Source organism: Opisthorchis viverrini (genome assembly GCF_000715545.1).
Source record: "Opisthorchis viverrini unplaced genomic scaffold opera_v5_7, whole genome shotgun sequence".
NCBI classification, from domain to species: Eukaryota; Metazoa; Platyhelminthes; class Trematoda; order Opisthorchiida; family Opisthorchiidae; genus Opisthorchis; species Opisthorchis viverrini.
In genome coordinates this window covers 2,958,975-2,980,240 of record NW_008751663.1, presented here as the reverse complement: position 1 = coordinate 2,980,240, position 21,266 = coordinate 2,958,975, and the positions used below count along the sequence as shown (strand labels likewise).

Here is a 21,266-nt window from a genome sequence, read left to right as displayed (position 1 = left end):
GCCGGAAATCTGGTAACCTGTTTTTTCGACATTTACTGTATAGCTGAAGTCCAGCCAAAGACCCTCTTCTGCTATCTATCGTCTTCTCATTCAGAGTCTAAGATTTTTAGGGGCCATACTGGTCCCTAGGAGCCAAGCCATCGTCGATTTAATGCACTATTACCAAGACTGTTACGTTGTTCTGTTGAATCGAATGACTTGCAAGGAATTAAACATGTTTACACACCCCCACAAAGTCCAATATTGCATTCACCACGATTCTTACTTAGAGTATTTAATTGGACAATAGTCACCAATCGTTCAGCTGTAACAACCTTCAGGTGCCTAGCTGCAACGCGTTGGATTATAATGATATGGAAATTGAACCTGAATGCACGGTGAGCTTAAATTAGACATGGTTTGATCATTTACGCCTAGTTGATAGTGACGACCTATGGTCTTCTGAGGTACATAATGTCCTCTTTGATAGCCGGTTCAATTCGACGACCAATAATCATACGGCCAAGAAGCTGAATTAGCTTGGTTCGAAATTGGAACACAGATGATGTCCGGTTTCAGCCAGCAAACTGCTATCTTGTTTTTCTGAAAAGATTGTGACACAAGATAGTCGGCTGAATCACTTAGCCTTTGTGGGAACAAGACTCCCCGAGCACACATATGTCGGTTTCAGTTGGTTTCTTTTCAAGGTTGACTGAACTTCCATCGCAAGTCACTGTTCATCCGTCGCGGCAAAAGTACAGGCTGAATACGTGTAACCAGCTCTCGATGTTGCGATAGCTCGATTCAAATAATCGTTAGGTGAAAATTGATTAGATAAACTTACCACACTCGTAGTTTCAGAGGTCGGATAACGTTTTTAAAAGTCTTGGACAGTTTGATTGATAATTTATGAATGATTGTTTTGCCGGTGCGCCGCTGCCATGCCATCCGAAGCAAACATGAAATGATATCAAGTTTCCAAAGCCTAGACCAGTCCAGATGCTGAGGTCGGCTTCGTGAGCAGACGTTCCAGCAAATAAGTTCGCTCTTTAACCACTGAACTACCTAGATTTCATTGAGTTATTAAACAACACTGTTCTTGGTTTAACCTTTCCCTATCTTTCCAGGATTCTGTGACGGATGACTTTTAGTAGCTTGATAAATAAATGTGTTCGTGACATGTGAAATTTAGGTTTTGGGTAAATTTTTCCATCAGCTCGTCCTGTTCCCAATGTTTTCCGCTCTGAATGGAACTGTCAAAGCGTAATAACCAAGTTTTTGGCAACTGCTGAAACTCGGTTTTCCGTCTAATCCACATGAAGGGTTGAAGAAACGCTGTGGGCTAAACAGTTAATCAATAGAAACCTCAGAAGGCTTCGTAAATCTGGGTCAAGCAGCCTGTGCTGCAATACGGTGTGATCAGAAAAAGGTTGCCTATGGATTTCATTTTTCAGCCATAACTATATATCACACGCAAAAGGAAAATCCGGCGCAGGCCATTAAAAGTGATTTGGCATTGAGAGAGAACACAAAGTACTTTATTTGTAATAGTTAACGCATGCCTGTGCAAGCGTTTATGACGTTTTCTTAACTTTCATTGAGACGCTTTTGTAACTCGTCAGTTGGGTTATCAATGGAAGCTTTCCATTGGAAATAAAACAAACATTTGTATTTCTTCTGTCTGAATTCTCGTCCAGGTTGGCGACTGTCGTTTAGCAAGTGTCACTGTCCACAGTTTCATGACCTAGAATTAGGCAAACCAATTCCCCTTTTGACTGGACTCGGGGTTTCAAACCGCCTGTGGTTTTCTGTTTTAGATGAGGATCCGCGTGCTTGGTGAACAATGAAAGTGATAAACTTTTCAACTTTCTGCTAGGTTTTGCTTGTAGATCTGGTTTCCCGAACATGATGTATCAGCAACATAGCGTAAGTCAAATCCCCAGAAAAAATGATTAGGTAGACAAAATAATGGTGTAGAATCTTCTTATTTGTGTTTCTGGCACAGACAGGGTTTTCTTCGTAATACGCGTCTCCCTAATTTTAATCGATGATGAGCATCCCAGTGAAGTTTTCGAGAACTCTTGCGCACAGTTTTACGAAGAACAATAACTCCGTTTCAATCATTAGACGTCTGAATCACTGCTGAGGATAAACCAGAATGCACGCCCAGCGAATTGATCTGTCCATCAACATTGAGCCAGTGCAGCGTAATTAAGTGTGAATCAATTTTGGCTGACTGGTCACAGTGTAAATTGCTGATGGATTGACCAGTCTTTTTGGAAGTGACAAGTGGGTGCCACTCTCATCACTCAGTTAGCTGGAAGTTCAGAAAACGTATGTGGTCATCGGGCTTTTGAAGAGAAAAATGACCTTCCGCATCGCCCCCCCCCCCGTCGTAATTCTTATGCCAGCGTTTTATCTGGTTTACGTTTCCTGCAAATATGTACCGGATTGATCTGTACCCTGTAAAACACACGCTTTGCTCCTTGTTCGTGGGAGTATTCTCTCTGCTGGAGCGAATTCAAAGCGATGGAGCTGTGAAGTGGTTCCTTTCAGTCCGCACACCATTTTTACAGATTTTTGGCCTNCCTTCAGCATCGCCCCCGTCCGTCGTAATTCTTATGCCAGCGTTTTATCTGGTTTACGTTTCCTGCAAATATGTACCGGATTGATCTGTACCCTGTAAAACACACGCTTTGCTCCTTGTTCGTGGGAGTATTCTCTCTGCTGGAGCGAATTCAAAGCGATGGAGCTGTGAAGTGGTTCCTTTCAGTCCGCACACCATTTTTACAGATTTTTGGCCTTCGCCGGCCGTTATGCTCTAGTTACATTGAGGAGATATTTACATCAGATTACACCCGGTCACCAGTGGTACCTGGATTACCAATAGAAACATCAAAGTGCATGTGGGAATGTACGTGTGCAGCGAACGTGCCTAATTGTTTTTTCACCTTTGAAAGCACAAATACGTGCATATCACCATCCTCTAGAGCCATCTTCCTTTATCGTAGCCGCAATGAGATCGCAGCTATTTCTTTGAATCGCTTCGAGTGCGCGCTACAGAAGAATGTAAGACAAGTGAAAGGAAACATGAACGTTCCTGGTCGAGTTTCTTAATGCAAATCAGTCACCAAAGAAAGCCTTATCAACGTGGGCACTCCTTATGTCCACTCGGCTCAGCTTTCCATCTTCTGATATCAGTGGATTATGAAAAATGCATCACCATAACGTCCGCGGTCGTGCGCGTAATTTAATCTCTACCCGCCTGGTTTCAAGTAAATAATGAGTTGTCGATGAAATGGGCCTGAATGAGTCAAGCAATCCTGAATACCAAATTTACTATTCCGTCCATCCCATTTCGAGTTGATTACCAATACTGACTCCCTAGCTGGTTAAGCGCGAAAGGATAAGACGGTTGATGGGAATATATCAGCTGCAGGGGTCGGAGTTCGAATGCAGGTGTAGATTGCTGAATGTTTGGTTGGTGAATCTAGAAGTTACTCAGCAAGCCCCCTAACCTCATTTTCTTCGAAATGACATTTTCTTTTTTTCAGACATAGCATACCGTTGTGTGTTTCAGTTTCTCTGCTAAATATTTAAGTTCTCTGTTGGTTTTATCTCACGTTCAATCTTTCCTCACTCCGTCGTGTGGCGCTGCAGATCAACCCTGGAGTCTTGGCTCAAACAGCAGAAACCGAGACACCAACCGGGCTAATCACTTTCCCACTAAAATGGCCTGATTGACCTGGGATATATTTTATCGTCTCGGCACTGACACTTACATCGGTCTAGCGACCAATAAATAGGTATGTTTTGTGAAATTCGGGTCGTCAAATAAGATCTTTGCTTGCGGAGCTGCTGCAAACCTGCAGTGATGTTATCCATTCCTCGGGGTCATTCAACAGGAGTCAACTAAAAGAGTGCAGTGCTTTCATTAGTTTGTGCTCAGTGGATCGGTGTAAATTTGTGATAAAAAACGACATGCCAAAACCGAGCCATCTCTCCTTCTTTTTCAAATGTGACTGCTTCAGGAGACACTCACCAATTAGCAGTGAGATATGCGTGCTTCAAGCATACACAAACTCAGTACCATCAAGTATTCATAGTCGCTCTACACTCTTGTCAGTTCCATTTCCTGTTGTGGTTCAACTTCCCGTTGAACCATGTGAAGTGTTCAACATGACAAAAAGCATTCTAGCCATTTTATTCGGTTTAGTCGTTCATTGCGACCGATGAAAACTTACAATGGTATGACTGTCAGCATCATTACGTCATCACTGACAATGGTGCACCAGTAATACACAATGTTGTTTAACTGGCATACAACAGTGAGAACTTTTGGACTCCATTGAATTACAATCTGACCGGCTTTTTATGGTTGCTACTCGCTAAGATAATACTACAAAAAGATTATGTGAACCATGTGTTGTTCGACACAAAATAGACCCGTAGGATGTGGACTACTTACGCGAGTCGCAGTAGCATGGTGGGGTCAAGCACGAATTGAGATCGTCTTTGAAGTACTCAGATTACCACTCTGGAAAATTCCGTGGGGAAAGACAAAACACTGATGTTGATGAGATATTGTCAACGAACATACGGCTCACACCATTATTTCCAGGTATATTGCACTGACTCTGTGTTTGCTTTTGCACGCAAATGTGGGTGCTGAATGACAGGCGGTGTTTTCTGAAGGTGGAGCGGAAGAACAGTGATGTGAACAACCAGGTTTGCGAAGCTCGCCGCGTTTTCCGTTCTGCAAACATCCAATGCTAGGCCCATTATTGTTTTACCGCCTTGATCCACATTAAATACGTCTATCACTATTTAGACATGTTCGTATCGTTACCCGGAACATAGTGGGGATGTTACGTTTTAACTCAAGACCAGTGATTTCCCCAAGCTTTTGATCGATTTTATACAAGAGTTCTGTAACCTACTCATTTCTGGACAGAAGCGTGTTTACTTTGACAGTGTCCTTTCTCAGAATTGTATTGCGATGCGAACCACTATGGATGAACTATTGTTTTTCATTCCATTGAATATGTACAGTAGCTCATCTTATGTTGTGTGTGTTTGTAGGCCGAGCCCGTGCAGTTGCACAGGTTGTGTGGATACATGTTCCACTTCACTGAGAGAAGCCACAGCTTGTCGGCCGGGGGAATAGCATATTTTAATTTGGGTCCCAAAAGAACGGCAATCTGGTTTCATACAAAATAGCTTGTTGTACAAACCAGCCGAACGCAGAATTCATTCTTTTCGCATGACTTTTCATTCCGAAGCCATGTGTTCATGCCTGGTCACGTGATAATCACAACAAAATACATTTCAGGCATACTGGGTTCGTCGTGCTTCTGGGCTGACCGTAACGGAATTAGCTAGGTGCCCTTTGCAACAAATTCTGTGAAATGTGACATGTGACTTAGCTCCTAATGCACACCAAATTTCACGAACTGACAGGTTGACTTGGTGTTAAGCAGCGTTTCTTAAAATCCAGTTCGCAAATATTAGCCTACACATTAAGATAAGGCCCCACAAGTTCTTTTTTCGGAACCATTTCGTGAGCTACCTTGTCAACTGCCGGTAAGCAATAATGCACTAGTTTGAACTACATGCCATTCAAAATTTATCATCTGATGCGTTCTCCCCATCGGAAGCAACCCAATAACGGGAGGCTTCCGAAGACGTACCATCTATCTAGAACGTCCACTCAAACGTTACCCATTAATTGAAACCTTACCTACGATCTCCGGAGACAGGTTATCCCTGGGCAACATATTCCCCACGGTTATCTATCTGACGGACGAGATGAAACTGAACTACCTGATAGTGCTGCTGGGGAATGTTTTGATTTTTGCGTTTCCGCAAACTCAGAATTTAGCTTTATTAAGGATTGGTGAAACTCATAATGAAGACTCGGTAGTTATCAGTCTGGAACTTTGCATACGGTTAAATATCAAATTCAGTTGAGTGTGTACTTCGTTAGTCCTTTTGCCAGCTCACTGGCAATGAAGTCGACCACACTCCGAATGGATGCCTACTTTCAGGGTAAATCGCCGGCCAAAGTGAACTCCTGATTAGAAGGAGCGAATTAGTAGCGATTCAGAGTTTTCAGCAGCTGCTTCCTGACAGCCACACGTTTTGAGGACTGGTTAATACCAGTTGTCTACAGCACACATTGTTTAGTCCACATTGGAGATTACCACGAAGATTACACTCTGGTCTTCCGGTGTTTTTAAGGTTCGGCCGTAGTCGAGGAGAATCACAAAATTAGGTAGATGTATACATTGCTGGCGATTATCATGATAACGCAATGTTTCCAATTTGACTATCCAATGTAACAATCAACGACTGTATGATTTAATTTATAAGTAAACAAACAGCCAACTTACTGCCCCTGATGCATTAATTTTCTGCTGTCATTCCGTTTGATTTCCGCTCGACTCTCTTTTGTCCAAAACCCAAACAAATCATGTGTTTCAATGAAAGCACCAAATGATTGAGGCGTCGTGCGGTTTGTTGTCGCTCCTGAACTGACAGTCTTTTCCCAAGTAGAATAACACACCGTTCTCAACACATCGCCTAGCCCGGTACTCTATGTAGCAATCATACACAAGCACTGTTTCTGAAATCACTGCTTAAATTCATTTTCGAACGCACTCAGCTGATCGCCATGTCATTATTTGCTATGACAGCCAAGGGTTGTAGTAATTCTATTCTTCACGTTTGACTGTGTGGGATAGGGGTAGTCAGAGTACCAAAACAAGAAAATGCAGTTCGTCAAAACCATATAACTGTTGGACATTTTAAGCTGCAATTTCCCTTTTTCAGTCTTGAAAAAGAAATTTTAGTTTTTCTATTTGGAACAAACGAAAATGAATTAAAATACCTTGTTAAACCTAACGGAGAGGATGGATAACCGACACAAAGGAAATACACTTTATTCCCAGAGCAATATTGAGCTCTTTTATGTACATGTACTAATCCATCTACTCATAGATTGTCCTGAAACAAAAAGCGGATCAAACGTCTCAAACACTATTCACTTCAGATCACACCTCAAATTTGCCTGGTACATTTTCCATGGCCGTACTCAAAACCGTTGAATAGGTAGGAGATAAATTAAGCTCAATCTAATGAGCTTTTACTTGGATATCTCAAATTGTTCACAGTTTCTGGATGTTTTGCAATCTGCTGTGGATCTTGCTTGTTTATATGGTGCTTCCACTACTCCGACGCAGTTCCTCTAGTGCATCTATGTAATGAGATCCGATAACCTATAGACGTGAAATGCCCTCTCAGAACAGATCATCAAAGACGCAATCTCGGTCAGATTTAGCTCTGAATTCCAAATAGGCCACTCATAGTCAGCTGCATTTACGAAAGGCATCCTAGAAGGAAATGTGCCATATTGAACAGGTCACTGCTGACGGGCGGTCTTACCAGATGGTTATACTTTTATAGAAATGATGTGTGTATTTTGGCCAATAAATTGCATTGGGGTGGCACTTACATCTTGGCCCCACGAAATGTACCAGCCATGTTGTTTTGCTGCTGTCAGTTAGCCATTGCAGATGACAGACTGATGACCTACCTTCATGCAAGCGCACTTCAAGTGAAGTTGGAGTGATGTCTACAGGGTTCTATGTCCAATTAACGGTAAAACGCCAATTAGGATGCACCAGAGTATTACGCCACAGTTTCTTTTACAAAATAACGTCCAGATGACGGCGTGAAGTGTATTAATGAAGAATTCAGATGATAGCTTGGGATCTCTAGGTCGGCCACCAATTACGGCATGACATAGTCACAGAAATGCAGGCATGGTAATATGTCATTCTTTCGAGTGGCATGGAAAGTGTACCTAATGAAAACGGTAGATTCGATTCGAATTTGAAATTTTCGACTAACGAGGGGTGGTCTAGCAGTATTCAGATCCCGTCCTCCTAAAAGCGCGTTTGGCGCTGACTTGCGTCCCCTCACATCTATGGTTTTAACTGGCAGTCTTAAGCAACAGAGTTTTACCGTCCCACTTATCAGTCTGTAACCAGTTGAATCCGGTAGGTTCACGTTTAGATTGTTCGCGTTGTTGTTGGGGAAGCTTCGTTCACTCTGCAGAGATGTCCTCACATACTTATCAGATATGACCTTAAGTGTGTCTCTGTCGTTCACGTGACCAACTATTTTCACTGATTCCATCAGTTCGGCATATGGACAGTTGGCAGTGATTTATTTTCATTTACCGTCTTGATGAGTGATATCCGCGGTCTAATGGCACTCGGTTTCCAAGTTAAACAGTGGTTTTGCAAACAGCTGTGTCCGATAGAGTCACAGATGGCAAGTATGGCTTTAACTGAAAATATTACGTGGAATATAGGAGCTCTGAAATGCTGTATAAATGTGCAAAAATATGGATTTCGTCATAGAAGTCGGTTAGAATTTTGACGTGACATTTCTGACGACACGGAATGACTGGAACATAACCCAAAACTGACTGTTTCGTGCGTTTCGACGTTAAGCTATTTAGCGGAACTGACTCGAATTTTGTGGAATGGAATCACATTTGCCAAACTTTTGATTTTGCCTGGTCCAATACTCAGTGGCAAGTGTTTGGCACCCAGTCGCACGGCTCGCCTGGTCTTTACCGCGTTCATGAACACAAGAACTGGTAACAAACAATCACTCCTGAATCAGAAAGATGACATCAGATAACATGTGAACTGAATACTGTCTGGTAGGGAGATTAAGATAACAGAAACGGCTGCTCAGATGTTGTATCTCCTGCGTTTATGGGCGTGAACAGTGCACATGATTTTTCGCTAACTGATCCCGATGAAATATATGTAAGCTGTTTTTTCCTGAGCAACGAGTTTTATGCATTCATTTCATGTGAATTACCGTTCTATTCATTTTCAGAAGGTAATAATTTCCAATTTATCAAGAGTCTGACGCCACTCCACAACTAATTCTGAGGAGGGCGTTCACAGTTGTTTATGACGTACTGTTCTCTTTTGGTTGTAATCGTGTTTGAAGTGGACGTGGTCTGTCAAGTGGATGATTAACTTGTCGTAACAGAACATCAAGAGGTTAGGACTACCGTGCATACATAAGCTAACCAAATCAAATTTGTATTGGTCGGAAAATCCTTGATCGCAATGTTTTGCGCATCTTAATTTAATCCATCTGGCGTGAGGACTTTTCATGGTTATTTCTTACATGAAACACGTTCATCACCTGGCGGCAGCCGACTCTCCAAGCGCACTACAGCCTTTTTTCGCCAGCGATTGACGTTGCCGGACACACACTAAACGAAAACCTTCAATAAACTCCATCAAGTGCTTGCAGAATGACGCAGTTAAAATCCAAACGCACCATGGAGTGCCGAATATTGTCCAGGAAATTTCTGAGCACCGGTGGCTAAATATTTTGACTCCACAAAGATCGCTAATTTGGAGTAGCCAAATTTCACAGACGTGTCTCAGTACGTAACCTGCATTTGACATTATAATTTTTCTTGGCACAGATTAGGGACTGTTTGACGCTTTAGACTCAAAATCATATCTGCACTTGCATTACACAGTACGTTTTTCATAGGAATGGGGAGCCAATACATTCATAATTGATCAGTATGAATCCAGTGTGATCAGTATGAGTATGAGTCTTCAACTCGTCATTGGCTAACATTAATTTCTTCTTGTCCGATTAGAGTTTATGTATGAAATATTTTGAAGTAAGACCTTTCTTGTGTTTTTTTTTACTGCTGTTTAACAATTTTCCGTTAGATTATCTAAGAGAGGTAGGTTTTCTCACTACTTTTTGTATGCACTTCGGCCGAACCACATACTGTAAGGCTTGTTGATTTCGCTATATCTTTTCCTCTTCTTAGTGTCATTTTCGCTGCTTTTCTGTGTTCCCATGGTTGGCTGTCATACGCCAACATGCGTTGACACTAACACTAGTATCCACCGGAAATACATGCTTAATCCATCAATTAGGCCACCACTAACCTATTTTCAGACTATTTCCATGCTGATTGAACGAGGGATGTTTTCATTATTCGATTAGGTTTTAAGCTATCGTCCCACATGAAGCCAGTTGGCTATCCTTACCATATCCTTTACCATATCTTTACCATTCCATTTGCGATCACTTGATCTCTTCATCACCTTAGGTCCGCTCCTGTTTGTCCTATGTTTTGAACTCCACACAAATAATATATGTGTCCCTTATTATACGGTCTTCCATTTTCCTGTATAAAGGTAACTTTTGGAAGTACAATTATTGTTCTTTTTGGGGGAAATCTTTACGTACGAAAAACAGACTACCTAGTAAGCCATATACTTGCAATGCTTCGTTTTGCGGGCCATTTAATCTATGATATTTCACTCAAAAATGTCTTCGAAAGTAATCAAAACCTGCTATCTATAGACACTTATCAGGCGATTATTTCGGTTCATGAAAGCGAATTCAAACACCACGGTAACCGAGTCACTACGGGCCAGTATGCATGCGGAATGTGCATACCTTTATTCCTTTCCTGAGTCAAACCCACTGTCACAAAACCTGGATTGTGAACGGTTGATAATTCACTCATAAAATACTAGTTTCCTTTCACAAGTTACCCAGCAGACTGTGATAACTGGTAGCAGCATCAGGTCACTCGTGCGGCTCACACTTATACCTGTCCAGGTGTAAGTATCAGTGAAAGGAAGAAGGCCTTCGCTGTGGAGTTCTTCATCAGAAAATGCCAACTGAGCAGTTACAGACTATTGGAAAAGGAAGCAAAACTCTCATACGAATCCTGTTTACAAAAATTGAATATCCATCTTCTCCTTGAAGGCGTCTTCCTGAACTTTACTGGATATTCGTAGCTTATTGCTCAAATCCAAGCAAATGTGACTCTACAAGTTTCATAATAGACCTTACTTTTCAAGACACGCAAAGCGGATTTGAAAGTATACATACTACTCGCCTCCATCAGTAGTATCACCGTAGTTTGGCGGAAATGAAAGGCTGAAGAATGCTTGTGACCGCTGTAATGTTCCTTTACTCGTAACATAAAATTCTTCGCCACAACTCCAAACCTATTCAACCAAAGCTATTTATTTCCAGCTAGCGGCGTGCGGCGACATGACCCCAACAAATAAATGTTGATGACGTCGATATATGTTTGGTACTTGCCACATGAGATATGCGAACATGTTCGCTTCCAAGTCCGGTCTTTGTAAGCCCTATCATCTGACACGAGCTGAATTCAGCTAGTGAATCATAAGACAAAAGCCAAAACTAGCGATGTGGGTCATCTCAATCGAGTGCACGGTTGTCGAGTTACAGGATACTGGATAAGTGTCAAAAATGGTCCGGTCTGCACTAGCCCTATACAGTGTAGATATATAGCGCATTCTGGAGTTATGGAATTGTAATAATGCGTATGGGATGACCACCACTGGAGTCAAATAAGGTTACTGAAACGTACTTTTTTGTTTTGCGTGAGGTTTTTGTGTGAATATTGGCACTTGTCTAGTGGTTGGGAGTTGCCTATCTTGTGGGGATCTCTATAGGGTAGTCCTCCGTCTAGTGCAACGAAAAGCGGGCAAGTGTGCAGCTTAACTCTTATGAGGGGGCGCTTTTTGTATGGGGTAACTCATGTTATAGAATCACTTCAAGAGAGTGAAACTTTCTGGCATTTCTGGTCAAGGTTAGGAGTTGATATTCAACGCACTTCGCGACTTAATGGGGCGTTTTTGTTCCTTTCAAGTGGATCTTACGACGTGTTTGTTGAAGAACAACCGGCAGGGATCTACAACGGTGCTGGATATTTTGGAGAGTTGGCCTTGATGTACAACACACCCCGAGCTGCAACGATCAAGTGCACTTCAGACGGAATTCTGTGGAGAGTGGATCGCTTCACCTTCCGCAGAATTGTTTTGAAACAGGCCTTTCGCAAGCGTCAGCTCTATGAAACCTGGCTTTCCAATGTCCCGCTCTTGAAGAACCTCAACTTTTACGAACGTAAAAACCTGGCTGATGCACTGGTTAGTGTGACGTTCGAAGATGGCTCGTGGATTGTGCGGCAGGGCGAACCGGGTGAAGTGATGTACTTCATTGAAGAAGGAAACGTACAAATCTCCGTTAACACATCGGTGAGTTGGGTTGACTTCACCATAGAAATGACGTCTTACGTGACATGACAATCCGTGTTCTCTCGAGTTTTGGAGGGATTGTGCTTGAGGCTGTTTTGGAAATTTCGTCAGATATTCCTGTTTATCTTCATTACTAAAAAAATCGTCAGATCCGCGTATGTTTGCTGGTTGAATATATTGCTAAATTGAGTGAAAATGCAGGAGATTACTTGCCACACAATAAACTATTCCATCGTTGATTTTCGAACATTGAATAGGGTAAATTCACATAAGGGGATGCGAAATGCATATGCCTCAATCTTCTAAGGTTCGACTGGCCTCCCCTACCGCTATTAGGCTGACGTCATTTCGAGTCCCGGACTATAAATCTACGGTGCGAAGCACACTCTTCGTGACTTTTTCAACTGTGTTCAAGCATACCAACACAAATCCAGAACCGGATATCTTCCTCGACATTCCAATTCAACACAATTGGTCGAGTTTTATGAGGCCATCTATTCAAACCAGAGGAGAACTGCTACTCGGAAATCTAACAAACCGATTTGTACTGTACAAACAGTAATTCGTTATCGTGAGTTGAGATGTCTGATTAGTTCAGTGCTCAGTCCATCTGCGGCAGGGTATTGGGAACCAGCGTAAACAGCTTCATAAACTTATACGGCCCATTTTACTTTTAGTATGCTGCTCTTTGTCTCGAATTTATGCGAAGACTATAACTGGCACGGTTGATCTTTTATACCTAATCTAATGTCCCAGGAACTGTATAAAACGAAACGAGTGGCATCAGAACTTCCGCATAATCCAATGCAAGCTTCTGAGATGACCTGCGACTAAAGAGGATATTGCTAGATCAGGTTGTAACAATCAGTGAAACTCTCACGTTGTACCCCCTTCCGTGTTGTTGGGCGTTTTACTGTGCGAAGTCCTTTATAAGGTTATTTCATCGCAGCGAATCAATCCTGGGAGAAACGACTGTCGCTTATTCTGGTTGAAGCGTAAACTGCTTCAAACTGGAACACAAGTAATCTCGAGCCGTCTTCGCCCAGGCTAATCGATCCTGTTTCGAACCCGACCTCTGCCTCTCGAGTCCTCCTGTCTAGGCTAGGAAAACCTGGCAGTACCTCAGCCCTCGTGTTTTCTTCGGGTTGCATGGCAGCTAGGCACCGGAAGAGTGCTACGGCGGAACGATTTTTCTCATAATTAGCTTCTACACATCTTGAGGTTCTGCGTTTGTTTAGCATACCAACTGCTTCATACCAGTGGGTTTATTTGGACAGAAGACTGCGGAAGACGAACCGGGTGAACTTTTTTCTTAGGATGATATCATTCCGGCACCTCTCCACCTACACCTGTGCAATGATTCTCAGCAGGCGTTCTCTCACATTTCGTGTGACGTACGTAGTTTGCTCTGGCTAAGAATCACACTATCCACCAAGTTTTCAAAAAGCTCCCCATAGCGCCAGGGAAACCAACGGAAGAATGCACTCAGAAATGACTGATGAAACTTTAGTTATTTTTAGCGTTTGAATTTCGTAGATGGATATAACCATGCCCAAACTGATTTACTCAATTTACTCTATGAATTTACTCTATGATTGGTCATGCTGTTGTTTCCAAGACACGACAAGATAATTGAAACAGTTGCAGTCTGGAATGTGCAGCTCTGTTATCGGGTGTGTAGAGGAAATACATCTCCGTAACTGATGGCTGATAAAGGCTGCAAAGATATTCGTCGGACCGAACAAAATACAGTCCGGATATATATCGATTTAGTTCGATGGAAGACCTGGCTTTTTTGTGGGCGCATGGGTTGCCGATTGAAGCATATAATAAGATGGTAAGTAACTCGTTATATCTCGGCATCAGACATGGTTAACCAGTGCCTCAAGGCCCATCACACTCGTAGCGTTGATTGCCCTACTTGCAAAACCAGATATGACATGGCTAAACAAAGGAATACTGTGTTGAATCTAACTTGACCTTACTATAATTCCCCATTCATTTGCTTACTATGCACTTTTAATCTCCAGTTGTTTTGCTCATCTGTAACCGCAGAGTCCGTCCCGTCCGATAATTGTGTATTGACATGTGTCTGTGTGTGAATGTGCGCAGCTGACCTACCTATCCATAAGTTCCGTGTGATCGTACGGCCAATGGGTATCACGAGACTGTCGTCGGAAGGGACGACCGCAACCCATACTATTGAGCCATCATTCCGGTCGCCGTTGTTTGGTGTGCGGACATTGACACTGCACTGTGCCGGTCAGTGGCGGACCTGTGCACATGTTGACACTACGAACGCGTAGAATTACGAACCCTATTCTTCCTTCTGATGTTCATGATTGTCGAACTTACGCGTCACTCAGAGTTCCGTATCGGGAACCTAAACAATCGGCTGATAATGTTTAGACGAAAACACATTACCTAGAATAGAGTAGCCTACATGAAAAATTTGGTGTTTGTGTGACAGTTGAGAAAGACTGCAGAAAAGCACGTGGAGAAGTGAAGCAGGAGAAACTTTCACAATGGAAAACAGATCCCCATGTAACGTCTGGACGTGCGCCTCTTAAGGGTGTCTGTGAGAAGAGAAACAGGGGAACACGGAATATTTATATTAGGATATTCGTACGTATAGTGTGCAAAAAGGGACTTCATCATGTGGTCGATGAAATCTGAACAAATCGCAGAAATTTCGTTGAGATTTGTTAAAGAAAGTTCCGTGTGGGCAATCGTATATCCTTCATTTGTAGCCCCTATCAAGAGGTTAGGTAGAATGGGATAGGAAGTCGACAAAAAGCTGAATGTATGACACTAATGTAGTTTATTTGCGGTATCCCTAAGAAAACCCATAGTGGATAAAATAATGACCAAATAGACCACGAAATGTAGGAGTTCTGACTTCAGAATTGTCAGTTGTTGTCGAAGAAGATCATCACCTAGTCGATTCGAAGGCAATCCTCTAGCCATCTTTATTTAGCTAAACTAATTGAACGTGTCTGCGCACCATTTGTTTTTTGTACTACAGGGATGGAAACAGTTATTGAACAGCTTTTAAAACGACACGAAATTCACAATGGAAGAAGTTGAGGACAGATAATTGTCACTTTGGACTATAGAACCGATAACTACAAACCGAGCTAAATGGGAGTTCGATACACAGCGATCAAACCCTGGACTGCCATAGCAACTGTCCCGCCTAGCGCAAAAAAGCTGCATTAAGATGCTTGTTAAGAAAAGTGAAGTGCAGAGCAAATCAAAGGAACAAAAACCTACACGAGGGAAATTCCTAAAAAAGTCTCTCTAAGAAGGGAACCTCCGAAATGTTCTGTTTCGATAGCCTGCCAAACTGCCATTTTACAAATAGTTGACATAGTGCCTGTCCATGTTTTGGACAAAACTGAAAAGAGGTTACAAAGTTTTTTTCGGAGAACAATATGCAAGCTCGAAGAAAGAAAATTAACAAAGCAAGCTTCATTACGGAAAAGTTTGGTAAACGCTACGTTATGCAAGCAGAGAGAAAGTGATTCACTACACTGCGCAAATTAGAACATGTCAGTGAAGGACGAGACCTACCTACATTGTTATCTGTAGACGGAGATTAGGAGGGGCGAATTCCACTGTAACTAAGTCCATGTGCTCGTAAAAGTGGGAGCAAAAGGCAAGAGTGGATTCATGATGTCGTGTCACCAGGCTGAGAATACCATTGACAGCCAAAAATAACCAAACTTGCTAACCACCCAAGATTAAGGAACGTCAGAACCCTCGAGCTCAAAAAGCACACATGAGAGCAGAGGAGAAGCGTACTGAGGGCAGAGCAATCCACGAAATTCACCTAATTAGATCAAGATCATAAAAGTATACAACGAGGCCTAATGTTCTCCATAAATTACCAGCAAATAACTAGTAAATCAATCGATATAAATCGGTGAACGAATGGAATATCGGACCACAGTGCCACAGAAGCGGTGAGCGAACCAATCCCATTGAACAAAGAAGCTCGTCAAAAACAGCAGTTACCAAAATGTCAACTCAGAGGAGAGCTACATGGATCAAACCTCAAAAAACCTGGACAGCAAACTCTTCAAGGGAAAAGCGAAACAAGACAACTAAAATAAACGTATTAAACGAAACAGTCAAATGGATCATAATCAGACCACGACAAAACACCATTTCCAAACAGATTAAGTAATTTACGTGCAGGCTCACTCTGAGACAACTACTTAGTTTTCAGACTATGTAAATATATACATATATCATCATCGACAGCATGACATCAGTGTTCAACACCGATGCTTCACTGCCGTACAACCAAGATTTATTTGGAAGCCTTATTGTAAAGAGAAGAGTAAACCTGGACAGGGAAGGGACTAAGTAGTGTTGAGATATCAGCAGCGGGTCTCCTTTGCTAGTATGTCACCCTGGTGAGTCTCAAAATTCAACAAAATTGTGATGTTTTTTTAATATCAGTTATAAAGTATGCATTGTAAGAAAACGTTACTTTATACTACTACCGGAGTAGTGCGAATTCCAGTGAGCATTTTGCCGCACCTGCTCTAACGCTCATACTGGTTGACCAGGACAGTGGCATTCTGATCTTCACCGAATAATTCCCATGGTGTGAGTGATAACCTCGGACAACTATGGACAACCTCCCATGAATGCAAATGAATGTAATTGTCCAACCTCCAACCACGCATTTTCCATTTCTAATCAGCGCTGTAACTTACCTGAACTTTGCTTAATGGGGAAAGGTTCATTTGTAAAAACGATGCATAGTATGGTGGGAAGAAATATGATCTATGGAGAAAGTATACCGATTTGTGGCAGCCGGACAACATCCGCAGTGTATTCATGTGAGATGCTGAAAACTTGAGCCCTTCTAAGATGTCACTGCTCTTGTTTTCGATTTTACAATCAATGTTTTATTACTGTATGATAGAAATGGGGCTTGAGGCTCCACTCAATCCAAGAACCATTTCCATCAATCTATATTGCTGTATAACACAGCTCAGCACACTCATTCATTTCCCTGCTTAATTTACCTCGCCTTTGTAACATACTCTGAGTAATGTGTTAAGTCTGTACAACGCTTACGTACCGTACCAACTGCAACATGAGGTGGCCTGGTGCAGCACGTTCAATTAAAGGAGAATATCATAAACAAGAGATTCAGTTGGGTCTATCGTTAAAAAAAATTAGCGTGTAAATGGGTATATTTCACTGACGTGAGATAGTTCAAAAGAGAGAACACGCCAGTCCTGTTTATAGTTTCAGCACTTACTCGACTACTACAATGCATGTTAACGTTCCTTCTATACACCAGACTGTTCACTTACTTCTCCGTGCGGTGACCGTTTCCCTAGAATGAGCGAACTGACTCTAACTGGATTTTTGAATCACCGCTGCTTATAAACTGCGTTCAGCCGCCAGATCGGAGCATATTTTTTTCCGGCCTCTGCACAGCTATCGAACGATTTCATATTGCAGTTTTGGGGGTTTTGCGGGATAGGTATTTTGTTCATGGTCACACCATTCTCGTTTGAACGGTCGTCCTCCTGTTCTCGCGTAATTATTCCGGCGAATGCACACCAAACGGAAGCACTGGATTCGAGTCTCGCTCTTATACGGTGAATCCACACCAAAGGGAAGCAATGGACTGGAGTTTCGCTCCTGTAAGAGCTTATCAACGGTGCATATCCAATGGCTGTGCCGAGAATTCGAACCCCGAACATCCGACATGTGAGGCGAGCGTGCAACCACTACTCCACCAAAGCACGTTGGACGCATCTGGATTTTCAGGCTGGTATTCTAACACGGAGATTTGAAATCGTCCCTTTTTCCTACATGATTTTCCACAACCACTGCGCACATTTTGATTTTTTCGCTTTAAATTTGCTTTAACAAACATCTGTATGTATTAATTCCAACTGCAATTCTTTTATGATATATTTTTCCCTCGGTGTTTTTCAGAGTGGCGGGTCTATTTCCGTGAAGACGTTGCACGAAGGAGACTATTTCGGGGGTCAGTTCACCACTCTTTTTTTAGGCATTTGCTGTTTACTCAATTAGCATTCTAGTATGTCCGATAGTTAAACGGCAAGGTAGACTAGCCCGAATCGATACCATCGAAAACGGGGGCATCCGTTCTTACCAGTGCATGGTTCGCGGCAAGATCTCGGTTTTGTGTAAGTCTCATCTTTCCAGTTTCCTCACAGTAGCATATAAGGTTGATGGAAACTCGGGGAGTGCGCCTACCTGATGAGCCCCACGAAGGGCGAAACCGGTAGTGGACTGTCGAAGAGTTTTCAGTAACCTTGTGAGTAGTTTCCCTCATGTATTCATGATAAATTGGTCTCCACAGTATCGGATTTCATTCATCCTTGTTCACAGAAACCACAGGCTTACAGAGGGAGGATATTTTTTTCACAGGGATCACTGTAAATGTGGTATAAAACCCTGTTGGTTTGGTGTCCGTTTGAACAATACTCCTCCTGAGTTTTCCATTTAAACCTCCCAGCGATCAACGAGAGCCGGCAGTCCCCATCTTCTAGGCGGCACTGTAAAGTTGGTTCAGGGTAGTTACAGTCATTCGTTATTTTCCACATAGTTCGGTCCCGTCCCAACATGAGATCCTAAAGGTTTTAACACCTCTACTCGAGACCAGAATTTTTACTAAATACCTATGTGGATAAAAACATGTATTATTTTTTACCTGAACCCATGCTTTTCACTGAATATCTATTGGATGCAATCATGAACCAGACGAAAGATCATCCATTTGGATGTGTGTATCCGAAGTGCTACTACGTCCTAACTAACTTAGGATGTACGGAATGCATTTTACTGAGTGATACGAAAGGTTGAATTTAATATGACCCTTGAATTCCAGGTTGTAAAGTCTTGGTTATTATGTTGCGACCATGTGTGTTGTGTCGGTTAGGACGATGTGCCCTGCAGAGGAACTAATCGAGTTCTCAAATGCGTCATTTAGAGAATATGTTGTCTTTCACTTTCGGGGCTTCTACAGAGTAAACTGATGATGCATGAACACATGGTATTCAGCGGAATATCCATTGTGACCAAATCAAATAGTCCGAAGAGGAAGACTGATACCTTTCTTCGAGAAAATAGTTTGCAAAAAAAACCAAAAGACCCAGGGAGACCATTGTGGGCTAGGCATACTGGAACAAAAAGTTCGTAGAGAGCGAACATTTCTGTGAATATTACGAAGCTATTTTACATTTGCTGAAAAATGCCAGTTCGCGTAAAACGCTTGGGGATGAACTAGTTCCCGTAGTCGCCGTCAGAAGAAACGTTCTGTGAAGCTCAGATCACCGCGGTGGTTAGGTGTTGGTCATAGAAACAACTTTTACCAATCTCGAGTGGAAAGTAGTCGGATTATTTTTACGTCACATTGTTTGTTTTTAGTTATTGCCGGTAGTTCCGGCAGATATGGACTTTTTTCAGTAGGAAGCCAGGTCAACACACCAATTACAAGAAGTAATTATGGTCACCTTATCACGGTCTCTATTTTTAGATTGCCTGTCCCACATTCCGGACCTAACCCCAGTCTAGAAAGTATGGAAACTATTGGCTGCGCTTGAAATCCGTCAGACTCGAAAAAATTAGACAGCTTAGTCTACTGGCAAAAACTGGTTGTGTATCGTAAGTGTGACAGGAGCCAATGCGGCGCGACAGAAAAGCTTTTTTCCCAGACAGTCGATCAGATAGATATAAACGTGATCGATCAGGTGCCCGAGACTGGCCGATAGGTGATTACACTACCCATCGAACTGATGACTGTTAGCCTGGTTATTCGACTTTTGGTCAGAACACGGCACTTGAATTTTCCCGCTAATTATTTAGGTCGAGTTACTTCGCAATTATGGGTGTCGGATAACTGAACGGCTTTTACACCCACTTTTGAAGCCTGAGCCTCTATAAAATCGTTTTTTTCACGTAGTGATACGATTTATAGAACCGTTGATATTCACCAACTCGTTTGCTGTCTTTTATGTTGTTTAGTCGACTGAGCGGTCAAAAGCTGGCTTGTGAAAGGTTTGCCTAATTTGTGACTACTTCGCACAAGACAGTAGTTAAAAAGCGTTTGAAACAAGGGCCATACATCACAAAACCGGACAGGATGGGTGAACATCAAGAGACGGTTTCTCCTTAATGGTTGTCCCAAGCGCCATTCGTCACGAAGCCATAATGCATCTTTCTTCATTAACAAGTTGATGCGTGTTTTATGCAAGGTGAACAAACTTAAGAGAGTTCTAAATGTTCCCCGCCTCAATATATCTGGTGTCTTTCCTGCATTATTGACTCGTCCACCTCAAAATCCAGCTCTCTGTGATCAAAATATCTATTCACACTTGCTTCCATAGTGCTCTTAAAGGTTGCAGAGTTTAGCGTTACGGTCAATTGACCAGTCAGACTTAATGTTAACCTCCACCTTTCAGAACTCGCACTGATTTTGCATGCACCCCGTCAGGCGTCTGCCATGGCTGTTGGGAAGACTGTGCTTGCTGGTGAGTTACACGATGCTTCCAACTTTGCCGTTATGTGTCATCATGTTTCCTGTTCGCCTTCTAATAAGCGTTTGATTGGTGTTGTAGTGGACGAACTTCACGTACTGTTTATGAAACCGATACAAGCAGATCAAGAATGACGTTTAACTGACACCAAATGAACTCATTTTATCGAGGGAGATGGCAACACTTGCAGCAAGTGAGATAACTCGGTGATCGCTAGGTGAATCTCGAACTACATCCGAAAAATCGTACATGAACGACGTTCATGATCCTTGGGTATGACAGCAGTGTTGAAACAATCTAACGCTTCCCTGAAATAAGATCAGGTCAATTTATATGATTTGAGCATTATATTCTACCAAGTCACACGCCATCTACCTTTTGGTTTACGCTACAAACAATCAGGCACGGAAAGTGAAACGGTTCTGGGAAGAAAGCAACTCACTACTGAGCTACTCTAGCTCGTGTTACTGGATTCAACGCTAAGTAAAACACGTTCCACATTGCCGGAAATCTGTCTGACTACGACATCACGGATTCTTGACACCGGTCTGTATCAGCAATGGTCCTTGAAATTTGATTACTGAAAACCGGAAGGGCTTTGATCACA

The 21,266-nt window shown here is 42.4% G+C and overlaps 1 protein-coding gene across 1 annotated transcript in view; it reads left to right on the top strand.

The window, feature by feature from the left end:
• The window catches only part of T265_00733 (hypothetical protein), a gene marked incomplete at both ends in the record, with an annotated part of 77,067 nt that overhangs the window by 53,626 nt on the left and 2,175 nt on the right, over nucleotides 1–21,266 (top strand). The window contains 2 exons of the mRNA XM_009164582.1: nucleotides 11,678–12,122; nucleotides 20,617–20,653. Of these exons, the coding sequence (XP_009162846.1) occupies nucleotides 11,678–12,122; nucleotides 20,617–20,653 (482 nt within the window). The remainder of the gene's footprint in view (nucleotides 1–11,677; nucleotides 12,123–20,616; nucleotides 20,654–21,266) is intronic.